At 40.6% G+C, this 27,110-nt stretch overlaps 1 protein-coding gene across 24 annotated transcripts in view; it reads left to right on the forward strand.

Annotated features, from left to right (window-relative positions):
• LOC133583004 (protocadherin gamma-C5-like) overlaps positions 1-27,110 on the forward strand; it is a 212,622-nt gene that overhangs the window by 170,019 nt on the left and 15,493 nt on the right. For 22 of the 24 annotated variants that reach the window (XM_072912445.1, XM_072912454.1, XM_072912444.1 and 19 more), the window contains exon 2: positions 22,547-22,605. In XM_072912445.1, coding sequence (XP_072768546.1) covers positions 22,547-22,605 — 59 coding nt within the window. Of the gene's footprint in view, positions 1-6,829; positions 10,035-22,546; positions 22,606-27,110 lie in introns of those variants that run through there. The other 2 variants (XM_061930123.2, XM_072912449.1) reach the window with 1 other exon arrangement.

Raw genomic sequence — 27,110 nt, forward strand, 5'->3', positions numbered from 1 at the left:
GATATCTCCTTCCACAGAGAAGCCAATTCAAAACTATTATGCCGCTTTTGCAATTAATGTTTAGTAGAGAAAAAGTTTGGCTACAGATAAAACATCAATAGTACGGTCGTTTTAGAAATATTGCCCTAAGTCTGTCACCATGATGGCATTCGAAACGATGCTAAATTAACAACTATCTCTATGGGCTTTTGAATGGACATAGCCATGATGCAAAGATCATATTGCCTCAAGTCACCACTGAATACAAATTTAGTAGAAACAAAGCAAAATTGTATTCATGAGGTCACTCGTCCCTCAAAGTAGAACAAGCAAACACCTTGTTTACCATGTTGATGATCAGCTACTGAAGTGACACTTCCCCATAATCATTTAATTCCCCTAGTGGTTGTGGCCCTAAAGTTAGTGTGCGAATGAGAGTGTGAATGTTGTCTGTCATAGTGGATCTAACATAATATTGTGAGAGTCCAGTCCATAGTGGATCTAACATAATAGTGTGAGAGTCCAGTCCATAGTGGATCTAACATAATAGTGAGAGTCCAGTCCATAGAGATCTAACATAATAGTGTGAGAGTCCAGTCCATAGTGGATCTAACATAAAATTGTGAGAGTCCAGTCCATAGTGGATCTAACATAATAGTGTGAGAGTCCGACTGGACTCTCACACTATTAGTTAGTGTGCGAATGAGAGTGTGAATGTTGTCTGTCATAGTGGATCTAACATAATATTGCGAGTGTCTAGTCCATAGTGGCTCTAACATAATAGTGAGAGTCCAGTCCAGAGTGGATCTAACATAATAGTGTGAGAGTCCATTTCATAGTGGATCTAACATAATAGTGTGAGAGTCCAGTCCATAGTGGATCTAACATAATATTGTGAGAGTCCAGTTCATAGTGGATCTAACATAATATTGTGAGAGTCCAGTCCATAGTGGATCTAACATAATAGTGTGAGAGTCCAGTCCATGGTGGATCTAACATAATAGTGTGAGAGTCCAGTCCATAGTGGATCTAGCATAATAGTGTGAGAGTCCAGTCCATAGTGGATCTAACATATTATTGTGAGAGTCCAGTCCATAGTGGATCTAACATAATAGTGTCAGAGTCCAGTCCATAGTGGATCTAACACAGTGGTTCTTAACCTGGGTTCGATCGAACCCTAGGGGTTCGGTGAGTCGGGCTCAGGGGTTCGGCGGAGGTCAAGACACACCCGACTCATCGTGTAAATACAAACTTCTCCTTATCGGCGTATTACGGATATGGCAACAGCTGACTGATTTGCAGGTGTGTGATTTGTTGTGAGTTTATGCACTGTGTTGGTTTTGTTGTTTGAACAAGGTGATGTTCATGCACACTTCATTTTGTGCACCAGTAATAAAACATAGTAACACTTTAGTTTAGTTGCTTATTAACATGCACATTAGTAACATATTGGCTCTTAACTAGTCATTATTAAGTATTTATTAATGCCTTATTTGGCATTAGAGGGTTATAACCCTAACCCTCTAACCCTGACCCTAACCCTAACCAAATAACTCTAAATTAAGTCTTTGTTACTTACAATATGTTCCCCTTACTAAAGTGTTACCAAAAACATATAACTTTATCTTGAATTTGAAAAAAATATATATATATTTTTCACTAAAGAAGGGTTCGGTGAATGCGCATATGAAACTGGTGGGGTTCAGTACCTCCAACAAGGTTAAGAACCACTGATCTAGTGTGTGAATGAGAGTGTGAGTGTTGTCTGTCATGGTGGATCTAGCATAATAGTGTGAGAGTCCAGTCCATAGTGGATCTAACATTATATTGTGAGAGTCCAGTCCATAGTGGATCTAACATAATATTGTGAGAGTCCAGTCCATATTGAATCTAGCATAATATTGTGAGAGTCCAGTCCATAGTGGATCTAACATAATATTGTGAGAGTCCAGTCCATAGTGAATCTAGCATAATATTGTGAGAGTCCAGTCCATAGTGGATCTAGCATAATATTGTGAGAGTCCAGTCCATAGTGGATCTAGCATAATATTGTGAGAGTCCAGTCCATAGTGGATCTAACATAATATTGTGAGAGTCAAGTCCATAGTGGATCTAGCATAATATTGTGAGAGTCCAGTCCATAGTGGATCTAACATATTATTGTGAGAGTCCAGTCCATAGTGGATCTAACATAATAGTGTGAGAGTCCAGTCCATAGTGGATCTAACATAATAGTGTGAGAGTCCAGTCCATAGTGGATCTAACATAATATTGTGAGAGTCTAGTCCATAGTGGATCTAACATAATATTGTGAGAGTCCAGTCCATAGTGGATCTAACATAATATTGTGAGAGTCAAGTCCATAGTGGATCTAGCATAATATTGTGAGAGTCCAGTCCATAGTGGATCTAACATATTATTGTGAGAGTCCAGTCCATAGTGGATCTAACATAATAGTGTGAGAGTCCAGTCCATAGTGGATCTAACATAATAGTGTGAGAGTCCAGTCCATAGTGGATCTAACATAATAGTGTGAGAGTCCAGTCCATAGTGGATCTAACATAATATTGTGAGAGTCCAGTTCATAGTGGATCTAACATAATAGTGTGAGAGTCCAGTCCATAGTGGATCTAACATAATAGTGTGAGAGTCCAGTCCATGGTGGATCTAACATAATAGTGTGAGAGTCCAGTCCATAGTGGATCTAGCATAATAGTGTGAGAGTCCAGTCCATAGTGGATCTAACATATTATTGTGAGAGTCCAGTCCATAGTGGATCTAACATAATAGTGTCAGAGTCTAGTCCATAGTGGATCTAACATAATATTGTGAGAGTCCAGTCCATAGTGGATCTAACACAGTGGTTCTTAACCTGGGTTCGATCGAACCCTAGGGGTTCGGTGAGTCGGGCTCAGGGGTTCGGCGGAGGTCAAGACACACCCGACTCATCGTGTAAATACAACCTTCTCCTTATCGGCGTATTACGGATATGGCAACAGCTGACTGATTTGCAGGTGTGTGATTTGTTGTGAGTTTATGCACTGTGTTGGTTTTGTTCTTTGAACAAGGTGATGTTCATGCACGGTTCATTTTGTGCACCAGTAATAAAACATAGTAACACTTTAGTGTATTCACCATTAACTAGTTGCTTATTAACATGCACATCAGTAACATATTGGCTCTTAACTAGTCATTATGAAGTACTTATTAATGCCTTATTTGGCATTAGAGGGTTATAACCCTAACCCTCTAACCCTGACCCTAACCCTAACCAAATAACTCTAAATTAAGTCTTTGTTACTTACAATATGTTCCCCTTACTAAAGTGTTACCAAAAACATATAACTTTATCTTGAATTTGAAAAAAAAAATATATATATATATATTTTTCACTAAAGAAGGGTTCGGTGAATGCGCATATGAAACTGGTGGGGTTCAGTACCTCCAACAAGGTTAAGAACCACTGATCTAGTGTGTGAATGAGAGTGTGAGTGTTGTCTGTCATGGTGGAACTAACATAATATTGTGAGAGTCCAGTCCACAGTGGATCTAACATAATAGTGTGAGAGTCCAGTCCATAGTGGATCTAACATAATATTGTGAGAGTCCAGTCCACAGTGGATCTAACATAATAGTGTGAGAGTCCAGTCCATAGTGGATCTAACATAATATTGTGAGAGTCCAGTCCACAGTGGATCTAACATAATAGTGTGAGAGTCCAGTCCATAGTGGATCTAACATAATATTGTGAGAGTCCAGTCCACAGTGGATCTAACATAATAGTGTGAGAGTCCAGTCCATAGTGGATCTAACATAATATTGTGAGAGTCCAGTCCACAGTGGATCTAACATAATAGTGTGAGAGTCCAGTCCATAGTGGATCTAACATAATAGTGTGAGAGTCCAGTCCATAGTGAATCTAGCATAATAGTGTGAGAGTCCAGTCCATAGTGGATCTAACATAATAGTGTGAGAGTCCAGTCCATAGTGGATCTAACATAATAGTGTGAGAATCCAGTCCATAGTGGATCTAACATAATAGTGTGAGAGTCCAGTCCATAGTGGATCTAACATAATATTATGATAGTCCAGTCCATAGTGAATCTAGCATAATATTGTGAGAGTCCAGTCCATAGTGGATCTAACATAATAGTGTGAGAGTCCAGTCCATAGTGGATCTAACATAATAGTGTGAGAGTCCAGTCCATAGTGGATCTTGCATAATAGTGTGAGAGTCCAGTCCATAGTGGATCTAACATAATATTGTGAGAGTCCAGTCCATAGTGGATCTAACATAATATTGTGAGAGTCCAGACCATAGTGTATCTAACATAATATTGTGAGAGTCCAGTCCATAGTGGATCTAACATAATATTGTGAGAGTCCAGTCCATAGTGAATCTAGCATAATATTGTGAGAGTCCAGTCCATAGTGGACCTAACGTAAAAGTGAAAGTCCAGTCCATAGTGGATCTAACATAATAGTGTGAGAGTCCAGTCCATAGTGGATCTAACATAATATTGTGAGAGTCCAGTCCATAGTGGACCTAACGTAAAAGTGAAAGTCCAGTCCATAGTGGATCTAACATAATATTGTGAGAGTCCAGTCCATAGTGGATCTAAAATAATATTGTGAGAGTCCAGTCCTTAGTGGATCTAACATAATATTGTGAGAGTCCAGTCCATAGTGGATCTAACATAATATTGTGAGATTCCAGTCCATAGTGGATCTAAAATAATATTGTGAGAGTCCAGTCCATAGTGGATCTAACATAATAGTGTGAGAATCCAGTCCAAAGTGGTTCTAACATAATAGTGTGAGAGTCCAGTCCATAGTGGATCTAACATTATAGTGTGAGAATCCAGTCCATAGTGAATCTAGCATAATATTGTCAGAGTCCAGTCCATAGTGGATCTAACATAATATTGTGAAAGTCCAGTCCATAGTTAATCTAGCATAATATTGTGAGAGTCCAGTCCATAGTAGATCTAACATAATATTGTGAGAGTCCAGTCCATAGTGGATCTAACATAATAGTGAGAGTCCAGTCCATAGTGGATCTAGCATAATAGTGAGAGTCCAGTCCATAGTGGATCTAACATAATAGTGTGAGAGTCCAGTCCATAGTGGATCTAACATAATAGTGAGAGTCCAGTCCATAGTGGATCTAACATAATAGTGTGAGAGTCCAATCCACAGTGGATCTAACATAATAGTGTGAGAGTCCATTCCATAGTGGATCTAACATAATATTATGAGAGTCCAGTCCATAGTGGATCTAACATAATAGTGTGAGAGTCCAGTCCATAGTGGATCTAACATAATAGTGTGAGAGTCCAGTCCATAGTGGATCTAACATAATATTGTGAGAGTCCAGTCCATAGTGGACCTAACATAAAAGTGAGAGTCCAGTCCATAGTGGATCTAACATAATATTGTGAGAGTCCAGCCCATAGTGGATCTAACATAATATTGTGAGAGTCCAGTCCATAGTTAATCTAGCATAATATTGTGAGAGTCCAGTCCATAGTGGATTAAACATAATAGTGTGAGAGTCCAGTCCATAGTGGATCTAACATAATAGTATGATAGTCCAGTCCATAGTGGATCTAACATTATAGTGTGAGAATCCAGTCCATAGTGGATCTAACATTATAGTGTGAGAATCCAGTCCATAGTGAATCTAGCATAATATTGTGAGAGTCCAGTCCATAGTGGATCTAACATAATATTGTGAGAGTCCAGTCCATAGTAGATCTAACATAATATTGTGAGAGTCCAGTCCATAGTGGATCTAACATAATAGTGAGAGTCCAGTCCATAGTGGATCTAACATAATAGTGAGAGTCCAGTCCATAGTGGATCTAACATAATAGTGTGAGAGTCCAATCCACAGTGGATCTAACATAATAGTGTGAGAGTCCATTCCATAGTGGATCTAACATAATATTATGAGAGTCCAGTCCATAGTGGATCTAACATAATAGTGTGAGAGTCCAGTCCATAGTGGATCTAACATAATAGTGTGAGAGTCCAGTCCATAGTGGATCTAGCATAATATTGTGAGAGTCCAGTCCATAGTGGACCTAACATAAAAGTGAGAGTCCAGTCCATAGTGGATCTAACATAATATTGTGAGAGTCCAGCCCATAGTGGATCTAACATAATATTGTGAGAGTCCAGTCCATAGTTAATCTAGCATAATATTGTGAGAGTCCAGTCCATAGTGGATTAAACATAATAGTGTGAGAGTCCAGTCCATAGTGGATCTAACATAATAGTATGATAGTCCAGTCCATAGTGGATCTAACATTATAGTGTGAGAATCCAGTCCATAGTGGATCTAACATTATAGTGTGAGAATCCAGTCCATAGTGAATCTAGCATAATATTGTGAGAGTCCAGTCCATAGTGGATCTAACATAATATTGTGAGAGTCCAGTCCATAGTAGATCTAACATAATATTGTGAGAGTCCAGTCCATAGTGGATCTAACATAATAGTGAGAGTCCAGTCCATAGTGGATCTAACATAATAGTGTGAGAGTCCAGTCCATAGTAGATCTAACATAATATTGTGAGAGTTCAGTCCATAGTGGATCTAACATAATAGTGAGAGTCCAGTCCATAGTGGATCTAACATAATAGTGTGAGAGTCCAATCCACAGTGGATCTAACATAATAGTGTGAGAGTCCAGTCCATAGTGGATCTAACATAATAGTGTGAGAGTGAGTGTGAATGTTGTCTGTGTTGGCCCTGCGATGAGGTGGCAACTTGTCCAGGGTGTACGCCGCCTTCCGCCCGAATGCAGCTGAGATAGGCTCCGACAAGCGGTAGAAAATGGATGGATGGATGGATGGCTATATATGAATGAGGTCAATTGAAAAGTGTGGGCACCCCTGGTTTATCCTCAGGCAAAATTCCATAAATACCACATTTTTTTTGGTTTGGCTCAACTTTCAATTATATTTGGCGTTCCTTTCCAATATCTGCAGTGCTTTTGAAACTTCCAGTCTCCTGTTTGTAACTTCCGCCCCCCCGCGGATAAAAAGAGCGTTACCAGAAACACTTGAATGACATTCCAACAAACTTCTGGGTGTTTGTTTTGTTGTTGTTTTTTAATGTACTACTCGTGGAAGCCACACTTTATGCTTCATTCCTTATCATTTCACTTTTTTTTTAATTTTGTTTCCCCCACAAACTTTAAAAAAGTGAGGAAAATAGTTCAGTGAAAGGGGAGACAATGAAAAAAAGTTTCCACTGAGGAGTGTGTGTGTGTGTGTGTGTGTGTGTGTGTGTGTGTGTGTGTGTGTGTGTGCGTTCCAAAGAGGGGAAGGCCTCTGCGCTCTCTCCCCGCCCACGAGTGGAGTGAGGCGGGGAGAGAGGAAGTCAGAGCCGGGAAGAGAGCGGGGAAAGAAGTTTAGTTTTCCCGGCCTGGTTTTCGCGTAAAAGTCGGCGGTCATGATCGCGTCAAAACTGCCCGTCGCTCGCCTTTTCACGCGGATACGCTCCCCACGGAACGGGACGGCCTCGTCTTAACGAACCATGGACACTGAGCGGTGAGGGAGGAGGGGGAACAAGTTGCCAAAAGTTTTTTTCCCCGGACAATGGAGTCCAGACAGAGAAGGAGCCATCTGTCGCGGCTGTGCGTCTTCGCGGCCTGCCTCTCCTGCGCCTGCGCCCAGCTCAGCTACTCCGTGTCGGAGGAGCTCAGTCCGGGGTCCATCGTGGGGAACATCGCTGCGGACCTGGGCCTGAGCGCGCAGGGGATCGTCCGAAGGGGTCTACGGGTGGTCTCCGACTCCGGCACGGAGTACTTCGAGGTGAGGCAGTCTAGCGGGGATTTGGTGATCAAGCGGCAGATTGACAGAGAGCAGATGTGCGAGTTGAGCTCGTCCTGCTCGCTCCACCTCCAGATCCTCCTCTCGGATCCTTTGGAGATCAAACGCGTGGCGGTGGACATCGTGGACGTGAACGACAACGCGCCGCGTTTTTCCACCAGCAGCGTGTCTTTGGAGGTGTCCGAGGCCGCCGCGCAGGGCACCAGGTTCCGCTTGGAGAGCGCGCACGACCCGGACGTGGGGACCAACTCTTTACGCACGTACCACCTCGCCGCGAACGACTTTTTTATACTGAATGTAGAAACAAAAAGTGATGGCAGCAAGTTTCCAGAGCTTGTGGTGGACAAACCTCTAGACCGGGAGGCGCAGGCCTCCTTTGAGCTGCTCCTCACGGCTGTGGATGGAGGACAGCCGGAGAAATCCGGCTCCACCCTCCTGCTTATTAAAGTCTTGGATGTAAACGACAACGCGCCCATCTTTGATGAGCCTGTCAAAAAGGTCAGCCTGTTCGAGAACGTGGCACTTGGCACTTTAGTGACGAAACTCAACGCCACCGACACGGACTCCGGCCGCAACGGGGAAATATCATTCATGTTTAGTAAATACACGCCCGAGCGCGTGCTGAAACTTTTCACGGTGGATGCTAAGAGCGGGGAGATTCGCGTCAACGGCGAGGTGGACTATGAGAAAGCCGCGGCGTATCACATCACCGTGCAGGCCAGAGACGGGGGCGCCCCGGCCATGGAGGGCTCCTGCAACGTCGTCATCGACGTCACGGACGTCAACGACAACGTGCCGGAGGTCACGCTGACGTCCGTGACGAGCCCCATCAGGGAGGACTCCGCCCCGGAGACGGTGATAGCGCTCATCAGCGCCCGGGACCTGGACTCTGGCAAGAACGGGGAGGTTAGTCTGACCATCCCGCCTGGCCTGCCCTTCAAACTCAACTCAGCCTTCGCCATGCACTACAGCCTCACCACGGCAGCCGCCCTGGACCGTGAGACGGCGTCTGAGTACACCGTGGTCATCAAGGCCACCGACGGCGGCTCTCCCCCCTTGGCATCACAAACCACCTTCGTGGTGAAGCTCTCAGACGTCAACGACAACGCCCCCACCTTCTCCCAATCCTCCTACTCTGTGGACATCCCCGAGAACAACGCTCCGAGTTCCCCCTTCACCTCCGTCTCAGCCACCGACCCAGACCTGGGGGACAACGCCCGCATCACCTACTCCATCCTGCCCGGCATGGTGCAGGGCTCCCCTATTTCCTCTTACGTCTACATCAACGCGGAGAGCGGCCACATCTACAGCATGCGCTCCCTGGACCATGAGCAGCTGAAGGCTTTCCGCATAGAAGTCCAAGCCCGGGACGCGGGGGCGCCCCCGAGGACTGCCAACGTGACCGTGCACGTGTTCGTGGTGGACGTGAACGACAACGCGCCCTGGATTGTACACCCCGCCTTTGCCAAGGAGAAAGGGCTGCAGCTAACGGTTCCCCCCTCTGCCGGGCCGGGGTACCTCATAAATAAACTTGTGGGGGTGGACGCGGACAGCGGGCACAATGCCTGGTTGTCGTACTCCATCACCCCCGGCCCGCATGCTGGCATGTTCCGAATCGGGGCGCACACCGGGGACCTCCGCACAGCCCGGAAGTGGGCCGAGGAGGACGAGGGCTCCACCTACGACATAGTGGTCATCGTCCAGGACAGTGGCAAGCCCCCTCAATCCAGCTGGGTGAACATCACAGTGACGGTGGATGAGAGCGGCGCCGCCAATGACGCTCCGGCAAGACCCCACCACACCCCCTTCTCCCCCCACACTGGGATGTCCGACATCACCTTGTACCTCATCGTCTCCCTCGCCTGCGTGTCGGGCGTGGCTTTTATCACCTTCGCCGTCCTCATGGTGCGCTGCTTGAGGCACCGCGACCCGTTGGCGGGCGACTCAGACTGCTGCTACTGTTGCTACGGCAACCAGCGCTCAGGCCGCTACCACCAGAGGCCCGGCAAGGACCTGCACCTGCAGCTCAACACGGACGGGCCCATACGTTACATGGAGGTGGTGGGGGGACCCCAGGACGCGCACACGCGCACTTATAGACCCTGCTACTCCACTATATCGAGCAGGAGTGACTTTGTGTTCATGAAGACGCCCATGCTGAGTCACAGCAACACGCTCAACACCACGCTCAGCCGGAAGCACCTTATGACCGAGGTGAGGATGATGATTTGGGAACGATTAGCGGGGTCACAACATTAGGTACACCAAAGAAATGCTCACTGAGGCGTTGATTCCACGATATGTTAATGTAAATTACATACAGTACAGGCCAAAAGTTTGGACACACCTTCTCATTTCAGTGTGTTTTCTTTATTTTCATGACTATTTACATTTTAGATTGTCACTGAAGGCATCGAAAGACAGCTGTGAAGTGAAAACCATTTCTCTTTAAGCTCATCAAGAGAATGCCAAGAGTGTACAAAGCAGTAATCAGATCAAAGCGTGGCTATTTTTTTGTTAAGTACATAACTAATTCATAGTTTTGATGCCTTCAGTGACAATCTACAATGTAAATAGTCTTGAAAAAAAACACACAAAAAAACGCATTGAAATGAGAAGGTGTGTCCAAACTTTTGGCCGGTACTGTATACATTTTTATATATTATATTAAATAAATAGGGATGTGCCAATCCGTGAAAAAATATGTTATTGCCAATTTCGATCACAAACAGCGTATTTATTTTAGTCCCACTGTTGACAAGTGGCTAGCAGCTATGTGTCTCCACACAGTGTGTAGCCACTCCCCTATAGCCAATCATAATCACCTCCATTTCAGCAAGTAAACGGCATTTCTTAATATCTTAAATGTCATTATCAAGTACATTATCACTGCAGGACGAGGCTTGACATGTTAAGCCAGGAGCGGGCATGCTAATGGCTAAGCTAGACGCTAAGCTAGCATCAAACAACAGCAAGAAAGAAGTGTTTAGAAAAGGTTAAGAAGTGTAGTGTACAGTTATTAACATGAAATTAATAAGCAGATTAATATAAGTCTAGAACAGGCCTGGGCAATTATTTTGACTGGGGGGCCAAATGTGTCTGAGGGCCGGTATATCTATTTTTAGGAACACTAATGCAAAACCTCACAATAATGTCTGCTTGAATGCTAAAAACGTTTTGACACACCGCCCTAAAAAACGGAATGGAATTTTTACATTTTTCTACGAACGATAAAACACTGAATATTGACAACATACGAACGTCACACCCCTTCTCGATCGACATATTTTACAATCAAGCAAAACGCGACAACAATGCGACACAGCGAAATATGAACGCAAAAGGGTAAAAATACAATATACAATCCGATATATCACTAAGCTTTAGAACTTTGTTGTGAAAATCTCCTTCGTCTTCATTTCAGGCTGACACTCTGTGGAAACGCTCCCCACCCACACTGCTTGGTGCCTCGTCTGAGCTGCTGTGACTTAGACTACCGTAGTAACTAATTCATTACCATAGTAACTAGTACATACTTGTCAACCTTGAGACCTCCAATTTCGGGAGGTGTGGGGGTGGGGGGTGGGGGCGTGGTTAAGAGGTGAGGAGTATATTGACAGCTAGAATTCACCAAGTCAAGTATTTCATTTTATATATATATATATATATATATATATATATATATATATATATATATATATATACATATATATATATCTACATCCTGAAAATATGCAAACAAAACTGTGTTTAGATAATTGAATATAACATAACTTGGCTTCTGAGAGCTTCAAAATGTAATGAATAAAATGTTAAAGTTGTTGATAAACAAGCAATTATTTTAATAATTAAATATGGTCATTTTAAATGAATTATTATGATCATTTAAAATTAATTATTTCAAATATGTTTATTGTAATGTATAATTCTATGGCTGAGTGTAATAAGGAGTCAGAAAAAATACAAATAAAAATATAACTAATTTTGATGTTTTTAGCAAAACACTTTTAATTTTTTTTTAAATTAATATATATATTTCTTTTTAGGTAAGATAAACATAATAATACAATTTATCTGTAGTCTGGATGATTTAGTTCTTGTCACCCTATTGTCCTCCCTTCATGAAAAAAGGCTGTCCTCACTCAGGTCCGCATGGAGCTGGAGGGGGCGTGGCCTCCAGCTCCGGCTGAAAATCGGGAGATTTTAGGGAGAATATTTGTCCCGGGAGGTTTTCGGTAGAGGCGCTGAATTTCGGGAGTCTCCCGGAAAATTCGGGAGGGTTGGCAAGTATGCTAGTATAGCATGCAAAAGCGCAGATTCCAACCATTGAAATACTTTGTATAGTTCAAGACTTACGGTCATTTGAATACATCACTGCACATCATACACTTTCCATCTTAAAGATCTAAAAAAATTATTTGGGAATGTCCGGCGGGCCAGATTGAAATACTTAACGGCCCGCATGTGGCCCCCGGGCCTTAATTTGCCCAGGTCCGGTCTAGAATAATATAACAACTGTGTGTACAGTCTGTACAGGACACGATCCTCAAATTGGTGGTGTCGATACCAAGGGGAGTATCAGTATATAATCGATACTAGGGGGTCAATATTTTTACTTTCTCGAAATATTTTGTTTTTGTTTTTGTTTGTTTATAAATTATTGGACACAGGATGACTTTGAGGGCAAAAACCAAAGTATTTAAATAAGTAGTATAGATAGTTTTTATTTATTTGTACATACTCTGCTTTTGGGCCTTATTTGTATATCGTTTTGCTCAAACTATTGTATGTCATCAAATCATACTTGCCAACCTTGAGACCTCCGATTTCGGGAGTTGGGGGTGGGGGGCGTGGTCGGGGGTGGAGCGGGGCGTGGTTGGGGGCGTGGTTAAGAGGGGAGGAGTATATTTACAGCTAGAATTCACCAAGTCAAGTATTTCATACATATATATATATATATAATATATATATATATATATACATCCTGAAAATAAGCAAACACACTGTGTTTGGATAATTGATACTTCAAACTTGCATAAATAAATATTAAGGAATATAACATAACTTGGCTTCTGAGAGCTTCAAAATGTAATGAATAAAATGCTAAAGTTGTTGATAAACAAGCAATTATTTTATTAATTAAATATGGTCATTTTAAATGAATTATTATGATAATTTAAAATTAATTATTTCAAATATGTTTATTTTAATGTATAATTCTATGGCTGGATGTAATAAGGAGTCAGAAAAAATAAAAATACAATTAATTTTGATGTTTTTAGAAAAATATAGTAAAATTGTATTTTTTATTTTTTTTTAATTAATAAATATATTTATTTTTAGGTAAGATAAATATAATATTACAATTTATCTCTAGTCTGGATGATTTAGTTCTTGTCACCCTGTTGTCCTCCCATCGTGAAAAAAGGCTGTCCTCACTCGCATGGAGCTGGAGGGGGCGTGGCCTCCAGCTCCGGCTGAAAATCGGGAGATTTCCGGGAGAATATTTGTCCCGGGAGGTTTTCGGGAGAGGCACTGAATTTCGGGAGTCTCCCGGAAAATTCGGGAGGGTTGGCAAGTATGCATCAAATAGGATAAGGAACTATTTAAAATAATGTGTTGCTGGCATTAAACTGTCAATAGCACTCACCATAAATAAATTTTAAAAATTGTACAGTTAACACAAGTGATTTAATATCGGTATCAGAACTGGCAGCATCCCTAGAAATATTCAATCATCTTCAACTACAACCTCAATTAATCTAAAACTGAGCATTATTATCTTGCAGATGCGGCTGTAAATGGTGCAAGTGTATCTAACAAAGTGGCCGTCTTGTTAATGCCTGTGCAAGACGAATAAACGTCCCTTTAGTTGTGCCGCGTTGTCCCACGAGACAGTTTTTAATATGCCAACTAGCGAATGGAAATGGAAGAACCACGTGTGCTTCCAGTAGACGGAGGTTAGAGGAAGTGCTTGCTTTGAGACTGCAGAGGAAGAGCACTGCAGAGATGGGATCTGAAGGGCAGGAAGACGGAAAGAAAAATAGTATAAGGAGTAAAGAAAAAAAAGTGTAGTCGAAGAGGAAGTCACGGGGTCATTGGCGCGACCCCTCACTTCCTGTTGTCCACTGATGATTAATTAGGTGAAGGTTCGGTGTCAAATGTATTAAAAGCTATTTCCTATAAAGCAGACCTGGGCAAATTAAGGCCACATGTTAAGCTAAGGTTAAGACATTCCCCCAATTTTTTTTTTTTTTTAGATCTTTAAGATGGAAAGTGTAGCTGCCATTATGATGTGCAGTAAAGTTTTCAAATTACCATAAGTCTTGAACTATACAAAGTAAGGGTGTAACGGTACACAAACATTTCGGTTCGGTACGTACCTCGGTTTAGAGGTCACCGTTCGGTTCATTTTCGGTACAGTAAGAAAACAAGAAAATATACATTTTTGGGTTATTTATTTACCAAATTTGCAAAATCTTCCACCAAATATATTTGATGTGAAGTAATGGGAACCTTGGATAGGTCAGTAATTCATAATAACATTGATTTTGATTCAATATTATGTTTTGAGCAATGACAGTTTGAAAGGGGAAAAAAAACAGCTTTGTTTTATTAGTCAACATTGCAACTTTTTCTAAATTACATTTAACCTTTTAAGCTTTTTTTTATTTCACTTTTGTTATGTTTTTGTTTATTTTAATAGTATTTTTAGAATGTGCCGTGGGCCTTTAAAACATTAGCTGTGGGCCGCAAATGTATATTTTGTTGTTTTCTTACTGTACCAAAAATGAACCGAACCTCTAAACCGAGGTACGTACCGAACCGAAATGTTTGTGTACCGTTACACTCCTAGTTTCCACAGAGTGTTTCCAGAGCCAGCCTGAAAATGTGGGTGTCAGGGGCAGACGCGGAAGGAGATTTTTACAACAAAGTTCTAAAGCTTAGTGATACATCAGATGTATCAGATTGTAGGTGGGTTTATATTTACCCTTCATGTTCATATTTCGCTATGTTTGTTGCATTTTTGTTGCATTTCGCTTGATTGTAAAATATGTGGATCAAGAGGGGGTGTGACGTTCATATGTTGTCAATAGGGCTGGGCGATATGGCCTTTTATTAATATCCCGATATTTTTAGGCCATGTCACGATATACATGATATATATTTCGATATGTTGCCTTAGCCTTGAATGAACACTTGATGCATATAATCACAGCAGTATGATGATTCTATGTGTCTACATTAAAACATTCTTCATACTTCATTAATATATGCTCATTTTAAACTTTCATGCAGAGAGGGAAATCACAACTAAAAGTGTATTTATTAAACAGTTATTAAGCAGTGGCACAAACATTCATGTCATTTCCAAAACAGAAAGTGCAAGATTGTCAGAGACATTTTAAACCAAGCTATTAGTGCACTTCTGTGCATGATGTCACTAAGATGACCTATCAAAACAACACTAAATTAAAGTGCACTTTTTGTACAGAACGCCACTACAATGGTTTAAAACAAATAAAGTGCATGATGTCACGCAAGATATTTCAATAAATGTCAAATAAAAATGAGCTGCATAATAGGAAATCAAATAGTGTATGTCCTTCGCTATGTGGTAGGTTCCTGCGGACGTTATCTCCTTCTGTTCTTGACTATTTTTTTCATACGGTGTTGATGTGGAAATGGTTGCTTTGGCATTTTGTTGGTGTGGCACCGGCCGGAGATGTTGACATGCGGAGTTTCAAGCACTCCTCATTCTCCAGCGGGTGACTTTTCAAATGATGCTACATTAGCAGTGGTGCTACTTTTTGTAGCAACGCATTTGCCGCATAATTGTTCGACATATTCCCGCTTGAAGCCAAACCACCGCCAGACGATGGACCCCGTGCTGTTTTTCTTGGGAATTAATTCTTCCTCCGTTTGTTACCAGATTCACAGCTTCTTTCTCTCGTATTACCACTCGCACCGCACCGTTAGCATCACGTGACGTATGTAAGAAGGTGCGCTTGTTTTAAGTCTCTGTGAGAAGGAGAGACAAAGAAAGAGTGGGAAATGCCTGTAGTGTAATGCCCGCAGCTAAAAGCAACTGAGTGAGAACGTATACTCGAATATCACGATATAGTCATTTTCTATAGCGCACAGAGACAAACCCGCGATGTATCGAGTGTATCGATATATCGCCCAGCCCCAGTTGTCAATATTCAGTGTTTTACCCTTCATAGTTAATATTGTAAATCCCACATTCTTTATTTTCATGTACATTCTGGATGTCTCATTCAGTAAAACATTTTTAAATTCCATTGCGTTTTTTAAGGTTGTCGTAACTTTTTTAGTATTTAATCAGACATTATTGTGAGGTTTTGTATTAGTGTTCCTAAAAATAGATATACCAGACCCCAGACACATTTTTTTTAGGGATGTCCGATAATGGCTTTTTGCCGATATCCGATATTCCGATATTGTCCAACTCTTTAATTACCGATACCGATATCAATTGATATATCCAGTCCTGGAATTAACACATTATTATGCCTAATTTGGACAACCAGGTATGGTGAAGATAAGGTACTTTTAAAAAAATTAATAAAATAAAATAAGATAAATAAATTTAAAAAAAAAAATTAATAAAAAAGAAAGTAAAACAATATAAAAACAGTTACATAGAAACTAGTAATTAATGAAAATGAGTAAAATTAACTGTTAAAGGTTAGTACTATTAGTGGACCAGCAGCACGCACAATCATGTGTGCTTACGGACTGTATCCCTTGCAGACTGTATTGATATATATTGATATATAATGTAGGAACCACAATATTAATAACAGAAAGAAACAACCCTTTTGTGTGAATGAGTGTGAATGGGGGAGGGAGTTTTTTTGGGTTGGTGCACTAATTGTAAGTGTATCTTGTGTTTTTTATGTTGATTTAATAAAAAAAAAATAATAAAAAAATAAAAAAACAAAACAAAACAAAAAAACGATACCGATAATAAAAAAAACGATAATTTCCGATAATACATTTTACATACATAATACATTTTAATCTTTAAATTTTTTCTCTAAATTTGGCCCCCGAGGTCAAAATAATTGCCCAGGCCTGCTATAAAGGGAAGAAGTCCAATCTTGCTGTTGTCTCCGTCGTGAAGCTTCCTCCGCACTGAATTAGCTTTCAGGTCAGCTTGGCGCCATCTGCCGCTGCGCTTCCACGTGACGCGACAAAACCGGTGAGGAAGAGGAGCAGATAAAGGGAGCGAGCGTGAGGCTTTACCCGGCAACAGACGGCGCTTCCTGTAATTCCTTTTAGTGCGGCGGCCATCATGCTGGCCTGCCTGTGCGTGAGCTTGCGAGCGTTAAGTGTGACACTAACGAGCGCCACTAGCAATTGTGGGTAATTTTAGAAATGAGCGGTGAGTCTTGTTGATGACTCACCTTCAATGTAACATCCACAGATATTCTTTTGTGAGAGTGTTGCTTCAACGTTGTTTGCTGGTCCTGTGTGTGTGTGTGTGTGTGTACAGGTTGTTGTGCAAATAATGTACACTTTTTTTTTGGACAGTAAACAATGGTCAGTTTTGTGTAATCGTCCTCCGGGTTTTGTCCGTTAAGGCTTGGTGTTTGTGTCAGGTAAACAAATTCTTGTTTCCTCAGCTGTCATTGACCTGTCGACAGGAAATTCTACATCCTAACCCTATTGTGTGTTTTTTTATGATAACACACATAGCATGTGTGTGGGTCTGCGTGTGGAAGAGATTAACACGACGACAAAAAGATGACTTCCTCCTTTCCGTGAGGTTGCCAGGTGCAACAATTAACTGTTTAAATTCACTCACACACTAATCACAAAAATATCAGCTTCCCAATAACGGCTGTAAAAAATATCAAAGTTGTAATCATATTTTTGGGGATTGGAACCTTTTAAAAGCACTGTTTTTCTGTTGTTTTTTCCAAATAAGGAAAAAAACATAAAAGATAAAGTAGGTTTTTACATACCGTATTTTTCGGAGAATAAGTCGCTCCTGAGTATAAGTCACACCGGCCAAAAATGCATACTAAAGAAGGAAAAAAACATATAAGTCGCACTAGTATTTCTTTTATATATAATATATATATATATATATATATATATATATATATATATATATATATATATATATATATATGTATATATATATATATATATATATATATATATATATATATATATATATATATATATATATAAAAGAAATACTTGACTTTCAGTGAATTCTAGCTATAAATATATATGTATTTTATAATATATATATATATGTATATATATGTATAATAAATACTTGAATTTCAGTGTTCATTTATTTACACATATACACACACATAGCACTCATCTACTCATTGTTGAGTTAAGGGTCACATAAGTGATTGCTTTAGTATACAGTACAGGCCAAAACCTTCTCATTTCAATGCATTTTCTTTATTTCCATGACTGTTTACATTGTAGATTGTCACTGAAGGCATCGAAACTAAGACACCTGTGAAGTGAAAACCATTTCAGGTGACTACCTCTTGAAGCTCATCGAGAGAATGCCAAGAGTGTGCAAAGCAGTAATCACAGCAAAGGGTGGCTATTTTGAAGACACTAGAATATGAAACATGTTTTCAGTTATTTCACTTTTTTTTTTACATGTGGTCATTCATAGTTTTGATGCCTTCAGTGACAATATATAATATAAATAGTCTTGAAAATAAAGAAAACACATTGAATGAGGAAAAGGTGTGTCCAAACTTTTGGTCTGTACTGTATGTTAAGTTAAATGTGAGATTCTTTAAAAAATGTGACATGTTTTGCTGCCATTTTCAGCTGATAATAATTCTAATATATATATTCTACCTAATGTCATATCCATTCCACACATATTGATAAAACGGGGGGAAAAAATTTGCCCAGCATCTTGTAGGGGTTATAGTTCATCATAATGTATCATCTGCATGCTTGGAGGCCAAGTTCTTCCAAATAAGGCACCAGATGGAGTCAAGGAAGCGTATTTTGTGTGTGCTTGCGCAAAAAATGATAGTCATACTAGTTGAATAGCTCCGTGCACAACTCCCAATTTAATTTATTTCAGCATGACAGATGTTAGCCAGATGCTCCCTACGTGCTGATTGGGGCAGTCTCGACGCAGGCGGGTTATAATTCTAGTTTGCTTAACTGAAGTATGTGACAGATGCAGACCGAAAGAAAGTGCTCTAAGCTAGTAGAAAGTGTATGATTTGCATGAGGTTAAAAATCCACACCAGACTTTGGTCAACTGTTAATCATGGTTTTTATCATGCGGACTTTTATCTTAGCAGTGTTGTAGTCTATGTCAGTCCAGTGTGTTCCGACCATACTTGCCAACCTTGAGACCTCCGATTTCGGGAGGGGGGGGCGTGGTTGGGAGGGGCGTGGTTGGGGGCGTGGTTAAGTGGGGAGGAGTATATTTACAGCTAGAATTCACCAAGTCAAATATTTCATATATATATATATATATATATATATACTAAGTCAAGTATTTCATATATTTCTTATATATATATGTATATATATATATATATATATATATATACATACATACATACATATATATATATATATATATATATATATATATATATATATATATATATATATAAGAAATACTTGACTTTCAGTGAATTCTAGCTATAAATATATATTTATTTTATTATATATATATATATATCCATCCATCCATTTTCTACCGCTTATTCCCTTTGGGGTCGCGGGGGGCGCTGGAGCCTATCTCAGCTACAATCGGGCAGAAGGCGGGGTACACCCTGGACAAGTCGCCACCTCATTGCAGGGCCAACACAGATAGACAGACAACATTCACACTCACATCCACACACTAGGGCCAATTTAGTGTTGCCAATCAACTTATCCCCAGGTGCATGTCTTTGGAGGTGGGAGGAAGCCGGAGTACCCGGAGGGAACCCACGCAGTCACGGGGAGGACATGCAAACTCCACACAGAAAGATCCCGAGCCCCGGATTGAACCCAAGACTACTCAGGACCTTCGTATTGTGAGGCAGATGCACTAACCCCTCTGCCACCGTGAAGCCCTATATATATATATATATATATATATATATATATATATATATATATATATATATAATAAATACTTGAATTTCAGTGTTCATTTACACACACACATAACATTCATCTACTCATTGTTGAGTTCAGGGTTGAATTGTCCATCCTTGTTCTATTCTCTGTCACTATTTTTCTAACCATGCTGAACACCCTCTCTGGTGATGCATTGCTGTGTGGCACGCACAAAAGTGCTTTCATCAAAAGCACTAGATGGCAGTATTGTCCTGTTTAAGAGTGTCACAACATTGCTGTTTACGGCAGACAAACTGCTTTACGGTAGACAAAAACGTGACTGCTGCTGTTGTGTGTTGTTACCGCGCTGGGAGGACGTTAATGAAACTGCCTAACAATAAACCCACATAAGAAACCAAGAACTCGCCCTCCATCATTCTACAGTTATAACGTGATTGGGCAGGTACGCTGTTTATATTGTGGGAAAGCGGACCAGATTTTCGGGAGTCTTACTTGGGAGTCTTGCAGTTCTTACATACTTGCCAATTTCGGTTGGCAAGTATGGTTCCGACCTTGGCATCGTTTTGTGTGCGAGTAGCTGGAATAATGGATGTTTGCTTCCTCTGGCGGATACAGAACACAAACTCTCACTGTCATGCTCCAAAATCATTAGGTACACCTGTGGTCGTGTCACCAAGGTCCTCCCCTAACATAATGATGATTTGTTTTGACTGACCCTGTCCAAGATAAAATTCAATAATAAGACATGTTCATTTTTGCCGTGGTTCGTGATTGGGTGTACCTAATGTTCTGGCCAGTTGTAATGGATCATAAATATCCTCTCGCTATTAAAATAGATGCGTTACTATTTTTTATTCCCTCTTAACCGTCTTCCCTCGGGCTCCATCATTCCCCTGTGAGTGGTGCAACAACTATTTTAATAATGCACTGCATCATCCCAACCTCTCGCTCCAGGGAGCTCTTGTGTCAATCTGGAGCTCGGGCCGGCTTGCATTCTCCGCATCGGTGCACAACAAGAGGCGGGAAAGACTTGAGATGGACTTGGGTGGTTCTCACGACAATTTAGTAGGATTTTATACGCCACGCGTTGTAGTCAGTGTAAAGCATGTTTATGTTCCATTATTCACGCTTGGTGTGGCAGCTCATCAACGACAGCCCCGGTTTGCTCACTATATCCTAGCCCTTATTAAAATAGGGGTCTTATGAACAAATACTGGGTTTTAAAGCACATAATGTCTGACATCTATTGCAAAAATGTAACTATAAGCCAGGTAAATATCAGAAACGAAGGTAAAAATCACTTATTTTTGGCGAATTCTATGTTTTGTGAGACTCGGTAGCTACTGAAAACTGAGATACACTTTGTACTTACATATCATATGCTATAAGTAGAGATGTCCGATAATATCGGACTGCCGATATTATCTGCCGATAAATGCTTTAAAATGTAATATCGGAAATTATCGGTATCGGTTTCAAAAAGTAAAATGTATGACTATTTAAAACGCCGCTGTGTACACGGACGTAGGGAGAAGTACAGAGCGCCAATAAACCTTATATGTGCATTCAAATTGTTGTACATTCTTGGATAGCAGGTTATAGTTTGCTTTGTACATCATTTTAGCTGTTTGCAAATGCACCAAATCGAGAAATTTCAATATTTGTGATTCAATGAGTAAAAAGGCTTTGTATGTTCTCTATATCCAACATTATGTATTATTCTAACTGATCGTTTTTGTAACACCGTTAGTGAATTAAGCGCACATTTGTAGTTATTTATATGGTAGTGAGCAGTAGAGAATATGAAGTGATTTTTTGGTCTAGAACATGTTTTGCTTTATTCGTTATTGACGTGTTTCTTGCTACTTTATGTTGTATATTTCTTACATGAGTATTCCAGTTCATTTTATCATCAATTATTACACCCAAAAGTGTTTTATTTTAACCTTTCAATATCTACTCAGCCTATTTATAATTGTTTGACTTTCCCTTCTACTGTTGCCAAATAGCATTATTTTAGCTTTACTGAGATTCAAAGATAGTCTTGTTTTTGTCAAACCATCTTTTTAATTTGTTCATGTCTTCTGTTATTATTTGTATTAGCTTTTGTGTGTTATGTATCAACAAATTGGAGGCATGGAGACACAATGTCGCATTTTTAAGCACCGTTTTCTGTAGGTTTTTTACTGATATGGCTTGCATTTTACTGTTAAGTATAATATATAGTAATAACAGTGTGTCTGTAGAGGGAAGGATGAATAAAAGAGGAACAGGGACAACTTTTTATAGCTGCTGACCTAGTTATGCCTTTTTTTTTTTTTTGCATAACTCCTAAGTTCCATTCAGTGTGCTGGACAGATGTTAGTGCACTGAGAGGACACCTCAGCTTTGCACCATTTTGTGCTGCTCTTTTCACATTTCCAGCTCAAAAAAAACAACAAGGACCGCATGCGGATGCTGACAGCGTTTGTTTAATCATGCTGCAAAAGTGCACAAACAACACACTTACACGAACAGATGTGTCAGCCACAAAGCAACATGACATAAAGTCCGGAGAGGGGTGCCACTTTGTTGCTCTTGAACGTGCATTTCATGTCTCCGCTTCTCTCGTCTTTTTGCAGCAAAAGCCGCCCAACAACGACTGGCGCTTTAACCAGGGACAGAGACCCGGACCCAGTGGGTGAGTCAACTCCTTTAACTCACACTCATGATGGACGATGACACATAGAGGGGTTGTTAAAGAGGACATCAGGTCCTTGTGGTTGTTTTTGATAGCCCAATTGGAAGAGATTCACTAAGGGTGTAACGGTACGTGTATTTGTATTGAACCGTTTCGGTAAGGGGGGTTCGGTTTGGTTCGAGTTTCCACACGGACATATTAAGTAGCGCACCGCACTAACCACGTTAAACCCAGATTCCGATCCAAAAAAGGTCTTAACTCATTCTCCTTCTATGCCACATCAATATGGAATGCACTCCCAACAGGTGTAAAGGAAAGGGCATCTCTATCCTCCTTCAAAACCGCACTAAAACAACACCTCCAGTCAACCTCAACCCTTGACTAACCCTCCCTTCCACATCCCACCTCCCCGGATTGTAAATAATCAAATGTATCAGACCTACACTGTTTCAATGCCCATTTCTCTGATGATGCAATTGTTGATGACTGAAGTGCTGATATCAACTAAACCCTCATCATCCCACCCCCCGGATTGTAAATATTGTACATAATGTAAATAATTCAATGTATATACTCTGATGATTAACTTGTGGGATGACTGTATTATGCTGATAGTATATATATGTACCATGAATTGATTAACGTGGACCCCGACTTAAAGGGGAACATTATCACCAGACCTATGTAAGCGTCAATATATACCTTGATGTTGCAGAAAAAAGACCATATATTTTTTTAACCGATTTCCGAACTCTAAATGGGTGAATTTTGCCGAATTAAACGCCTTTCTATTATTCGCTCTCAAACACATTACAAACACCGAGTCAAATCAGCTCTGTTATTTTCCGTTTTTTCGACTGTTTTCCGTACCTTGGAGACATCATGCCTCGTCGGTGTGTTGTCGGAGGGTGTAACAACACGAACAGGGACGGATTCAAGTTGCACCAGTGGCCCAAAGATGCGAATGTGGCAAGAAATTGGACGTTTGTTCCGCACACTTTACCGACGAAAGCTATGCTACAACAGAGATGGCAAGAATGTGTGGATATCCTGCGACACTCAAAGCAGATGCATTTCCAACGATAAAGTCAAAGAAATCTGCCGCCAGACCCCCATTGAATCTGCCGGAGTGTGTGAGCAATTCAGGGACAAAGGACCTCGGTAGCACGGCAAGCAATGGCGGCAGTTTGTTCCCGCAGACGAGCAAGCTAAACCCCCTATCGACCCTAGCTTCCCTGGCCTGCTGACATCAACTCCAAAACTGGACAGATCAGTTTTCAGGAAAAGAGTGCAGATGAGGGTATGTCTACAGAATATATTAATTGATGAAAATTGGGCTGTCTGCACTCTCAAAGTGCATGTTGTTGCCAAATATATTTCATATGCTGTAAACCTAGTTCATAGTTGTTAGTTTCCTTTAATGCCAAACAAACACATATATAAATCGTTGGTTAGAAGGCGATCGCCGAATTCGTCCTCGCTTTCTCCCGTGTCGCTGGCTGTCCTGTCGTTTTCGTCGGTTTCGTTTGCATACGGTTCAAACCGATATGGCTCAATAGCTTCAGTTTCTTCTTCAATTTCGTTTTCGCTACCTGCCTCCACACTACAACCATCTGTTTCAATACATGCGTAATCTGTTGAATCGCTTAAACCGCTGAAATCCGAGTCTGAATCCGAGCTAATGTCGCTATACCTTGCTGTTCTATGCGCCATGTTTGTTTGTATTGGCATCACCGTGTGACGTCACAGGAAAATGGACGGGTGTATATAACGATGGTTAAAATCAGGCACTTTGAAGCTTTTTTTAAGGGATATTGCGTGATGGGTAAAATTTTGAAAAAAACTTCGAAAAATAAAATAAGCCACTGGGAACTGATTTTTAATGGTTTTAACCCTTCTGAAATTGTGATAATGTTCCCCTTTAAACAAGTTGAAATTTAGTGGTCAATTGTACGGAATATGTACTGTACTGTGCAATCTACTAATAAAAGTTTCAACCAATCAATCAATCAATGCACACCGAGGCACGACAGACGGCATGCTAGCAACGACCGGGCTACTACAACATCTCCCGTTTGGGAACATTTGGGCTTCGCGGTGCGATACAACAACGGATAACATCGCTTCAACGAAGAGAAAGACGAACAAACACAGCTGCCACCGCATTCAAGCAGCCTCTCCTCGGCGAGTCAGGCAGGGCTAAAGCAATAACAAATGTTTTTATAGCAGCAGATTTAAGACCATATTGCATTAAAAACTACATTTTGACCCACTTCTATGGTGGAAGAACAATGAGCCCATATATCCTCTTACTGCCAAGATAGCCAGGCACTACCTCGCCATACCTGAAAGGGTATTTTCCACAGCTGGAGACATTTTATCAATCCAATCCAATCCACTTTATTTATATAGCACATTTAAAACAACAAAAATGTTTCCAAAGTGCTGCACAACAATATTAAAAACAATATTAAAAACAATATTCAAATATTATCCTTAGCTCCATTAATGACTGAATAAAAACAAAAAATAAATAAATATAAAAACAATATAAAAATAAATAGGATTAAAAACTAGTTTAAAGGGTAAAACCAATTAAAACAGTAAATAGAAATCAAAATTTATTTAAAAAAACAAAAAAACACAGAGGACAACAGAGGACCACATAACTCACGTAGTGTTAAAAGCCAAAGAATAAAAGTGGGTCTTAAGACGAGACTTAAAACACTCCACTGTGGGAGCAGTTGGAACATGGAGGGGCAGAGTGTTCCAGAGCCACAGAGAAGGCCCTGTCTCCCCTGGATTTAAGTCTGGTCTTGGGCACCACGAGCTGGAGCTGGCTCTCGGACCATTTTAACTTGCATTTTAACTGCAAGCAGGTCTGCTCTTTCTGCAAACAATGTGGATAAACTGATTTTTCTGGCAAAAAACATGAAAATTGAGTGAAAGTCACCAGGGTTTAAAGGCTAGGGGGAAAAAAGACAAGTTGACTGAGTTGACTTGAAACTGTTTATTGTTGCACTTTTTGTATGTAGAAGAAAAGTTTTGTCATTTTATTTAATCTGAGCAACAACATGAAGCAGTTTAATGTTGCACTTTATATGTAGAAAGGTTTAGTTAAGAAACCAATTCTGAGCCTTAGCTTATTTAGTTTATATTTGATATATGTTGACCGCATTAACCCTGGCAATGGCCCCTGTGTGTATATGTATGTTATTGTTATGCTAATCATTCATGATCAGCCTCGGGGTGGCTCACATCCATCACACACAGAGCTATTTTAAAGGGGGACACTATCACAATTTCAGAAGGGTTAAAACCATTAAAAATCAGTTCCCAGTGCCTTATTTTATTTTTCGAAGTTTTTTTCAAAATTTAACCCATCACGCAATATCCCTAGAAAAAGCTTCAAAGTGCCTGATTTTAACCATCGTTATATACACCCGTCCATTTTCCTGTGACGTCACATAGTGAAGCCAACACAAACAAACATGGCGGAAAGAACAGCAAGCTATAGCGACATTAGCTCGGATTCAGACTCGTATTTCAGCGGCTTAAGCGAAATTGAAGAAGAAACTGAAGCTATTGAGCCATATCGGTTTGAACCGTATGCAAGCGAAACCGACGAAAACGACACGACAGCCAGCGACACGGGAGAAAGCGAAGGCGAATTCGGCGATCGCCTTCTAACCAACGATTGGTATGTGTTTGTTTTTAAGTGTTTTAATGTTTTTAAGCTCAATTATTGGTAAACACAGTTTATGTATAATAATTTACGTAAAACCGCGAGTAATGAATAAAGTTTTCATCAATTAATATATTATGTAGACATACCCTCATCCGCTTTCTTTTCCTGAAAGCTGATTTGTCCAGTTTTGGAGTTGATGTCAGCAGGCCAGGGAAGCTAGGGTCGATATTCTTCTCTTGATCATCTTCGGTGGCTTAAGGGACGGTAGAAGCGGTGTGAGCCAAGACATCCAGGGGGTTTAGCTCGCTCGTCTGCGGGAACAAACTGCCGCCATTGCTTGCCGTGCTACCGATCAATGGGGGTCTGGCGGCAGATTTCTTTGACTTTATCGTTGGAAATGCATCTGCTTTGAGTTTCGCAGGATATCCACACATTCTTGCCATCTCTGTCGTAGCATAGCTTTCGTCGGTAAAGTGTGCGGAACAAACGTCCAATTTCTTGCCACTTTCGCATCTTTGGGCCACTGGTGCAACTTGAATCCGTCCCTGTTCGTGTTGTTACACCCTCCGACAACACACCGACGAGGCATGATGTCTCCAAGGTACGGAAAACAGTCGAAAAAACGGAAAATAACAGAGCTGATTTTATTCGGTGTTTGAGAAAATGGCGGATTGCTTCCCGATGTGACGTCACGTTGTGACACCATCGCTCCGAGAGCGAATAATAGAAAGGCGTTTAATTCGCCAAAATTCACCCATTTAGAGTTCGGAAATCGGTTAAAAAAAATATGGTCTTTTTTCTGCAACAACAAGGTATA

The sequence above is a fragment of the Nerophis lumbriciformis genome, linkage group LG36 (genome assembly GCF_033978685.3).
Source record: "Nerophis lumbriciformis linkage group LG36, RoL_Nlum_v2.1, whole genome shotgun sequence".
In the NCBI taxonomy this organism is placed as follows: domain Eukaryota; kingdom Metazoa; phylum Chordata; class Actinopteri; order Syngnathiformes; family Syngnathidae; genus Nerophis; species Nerophis lumbriciformis.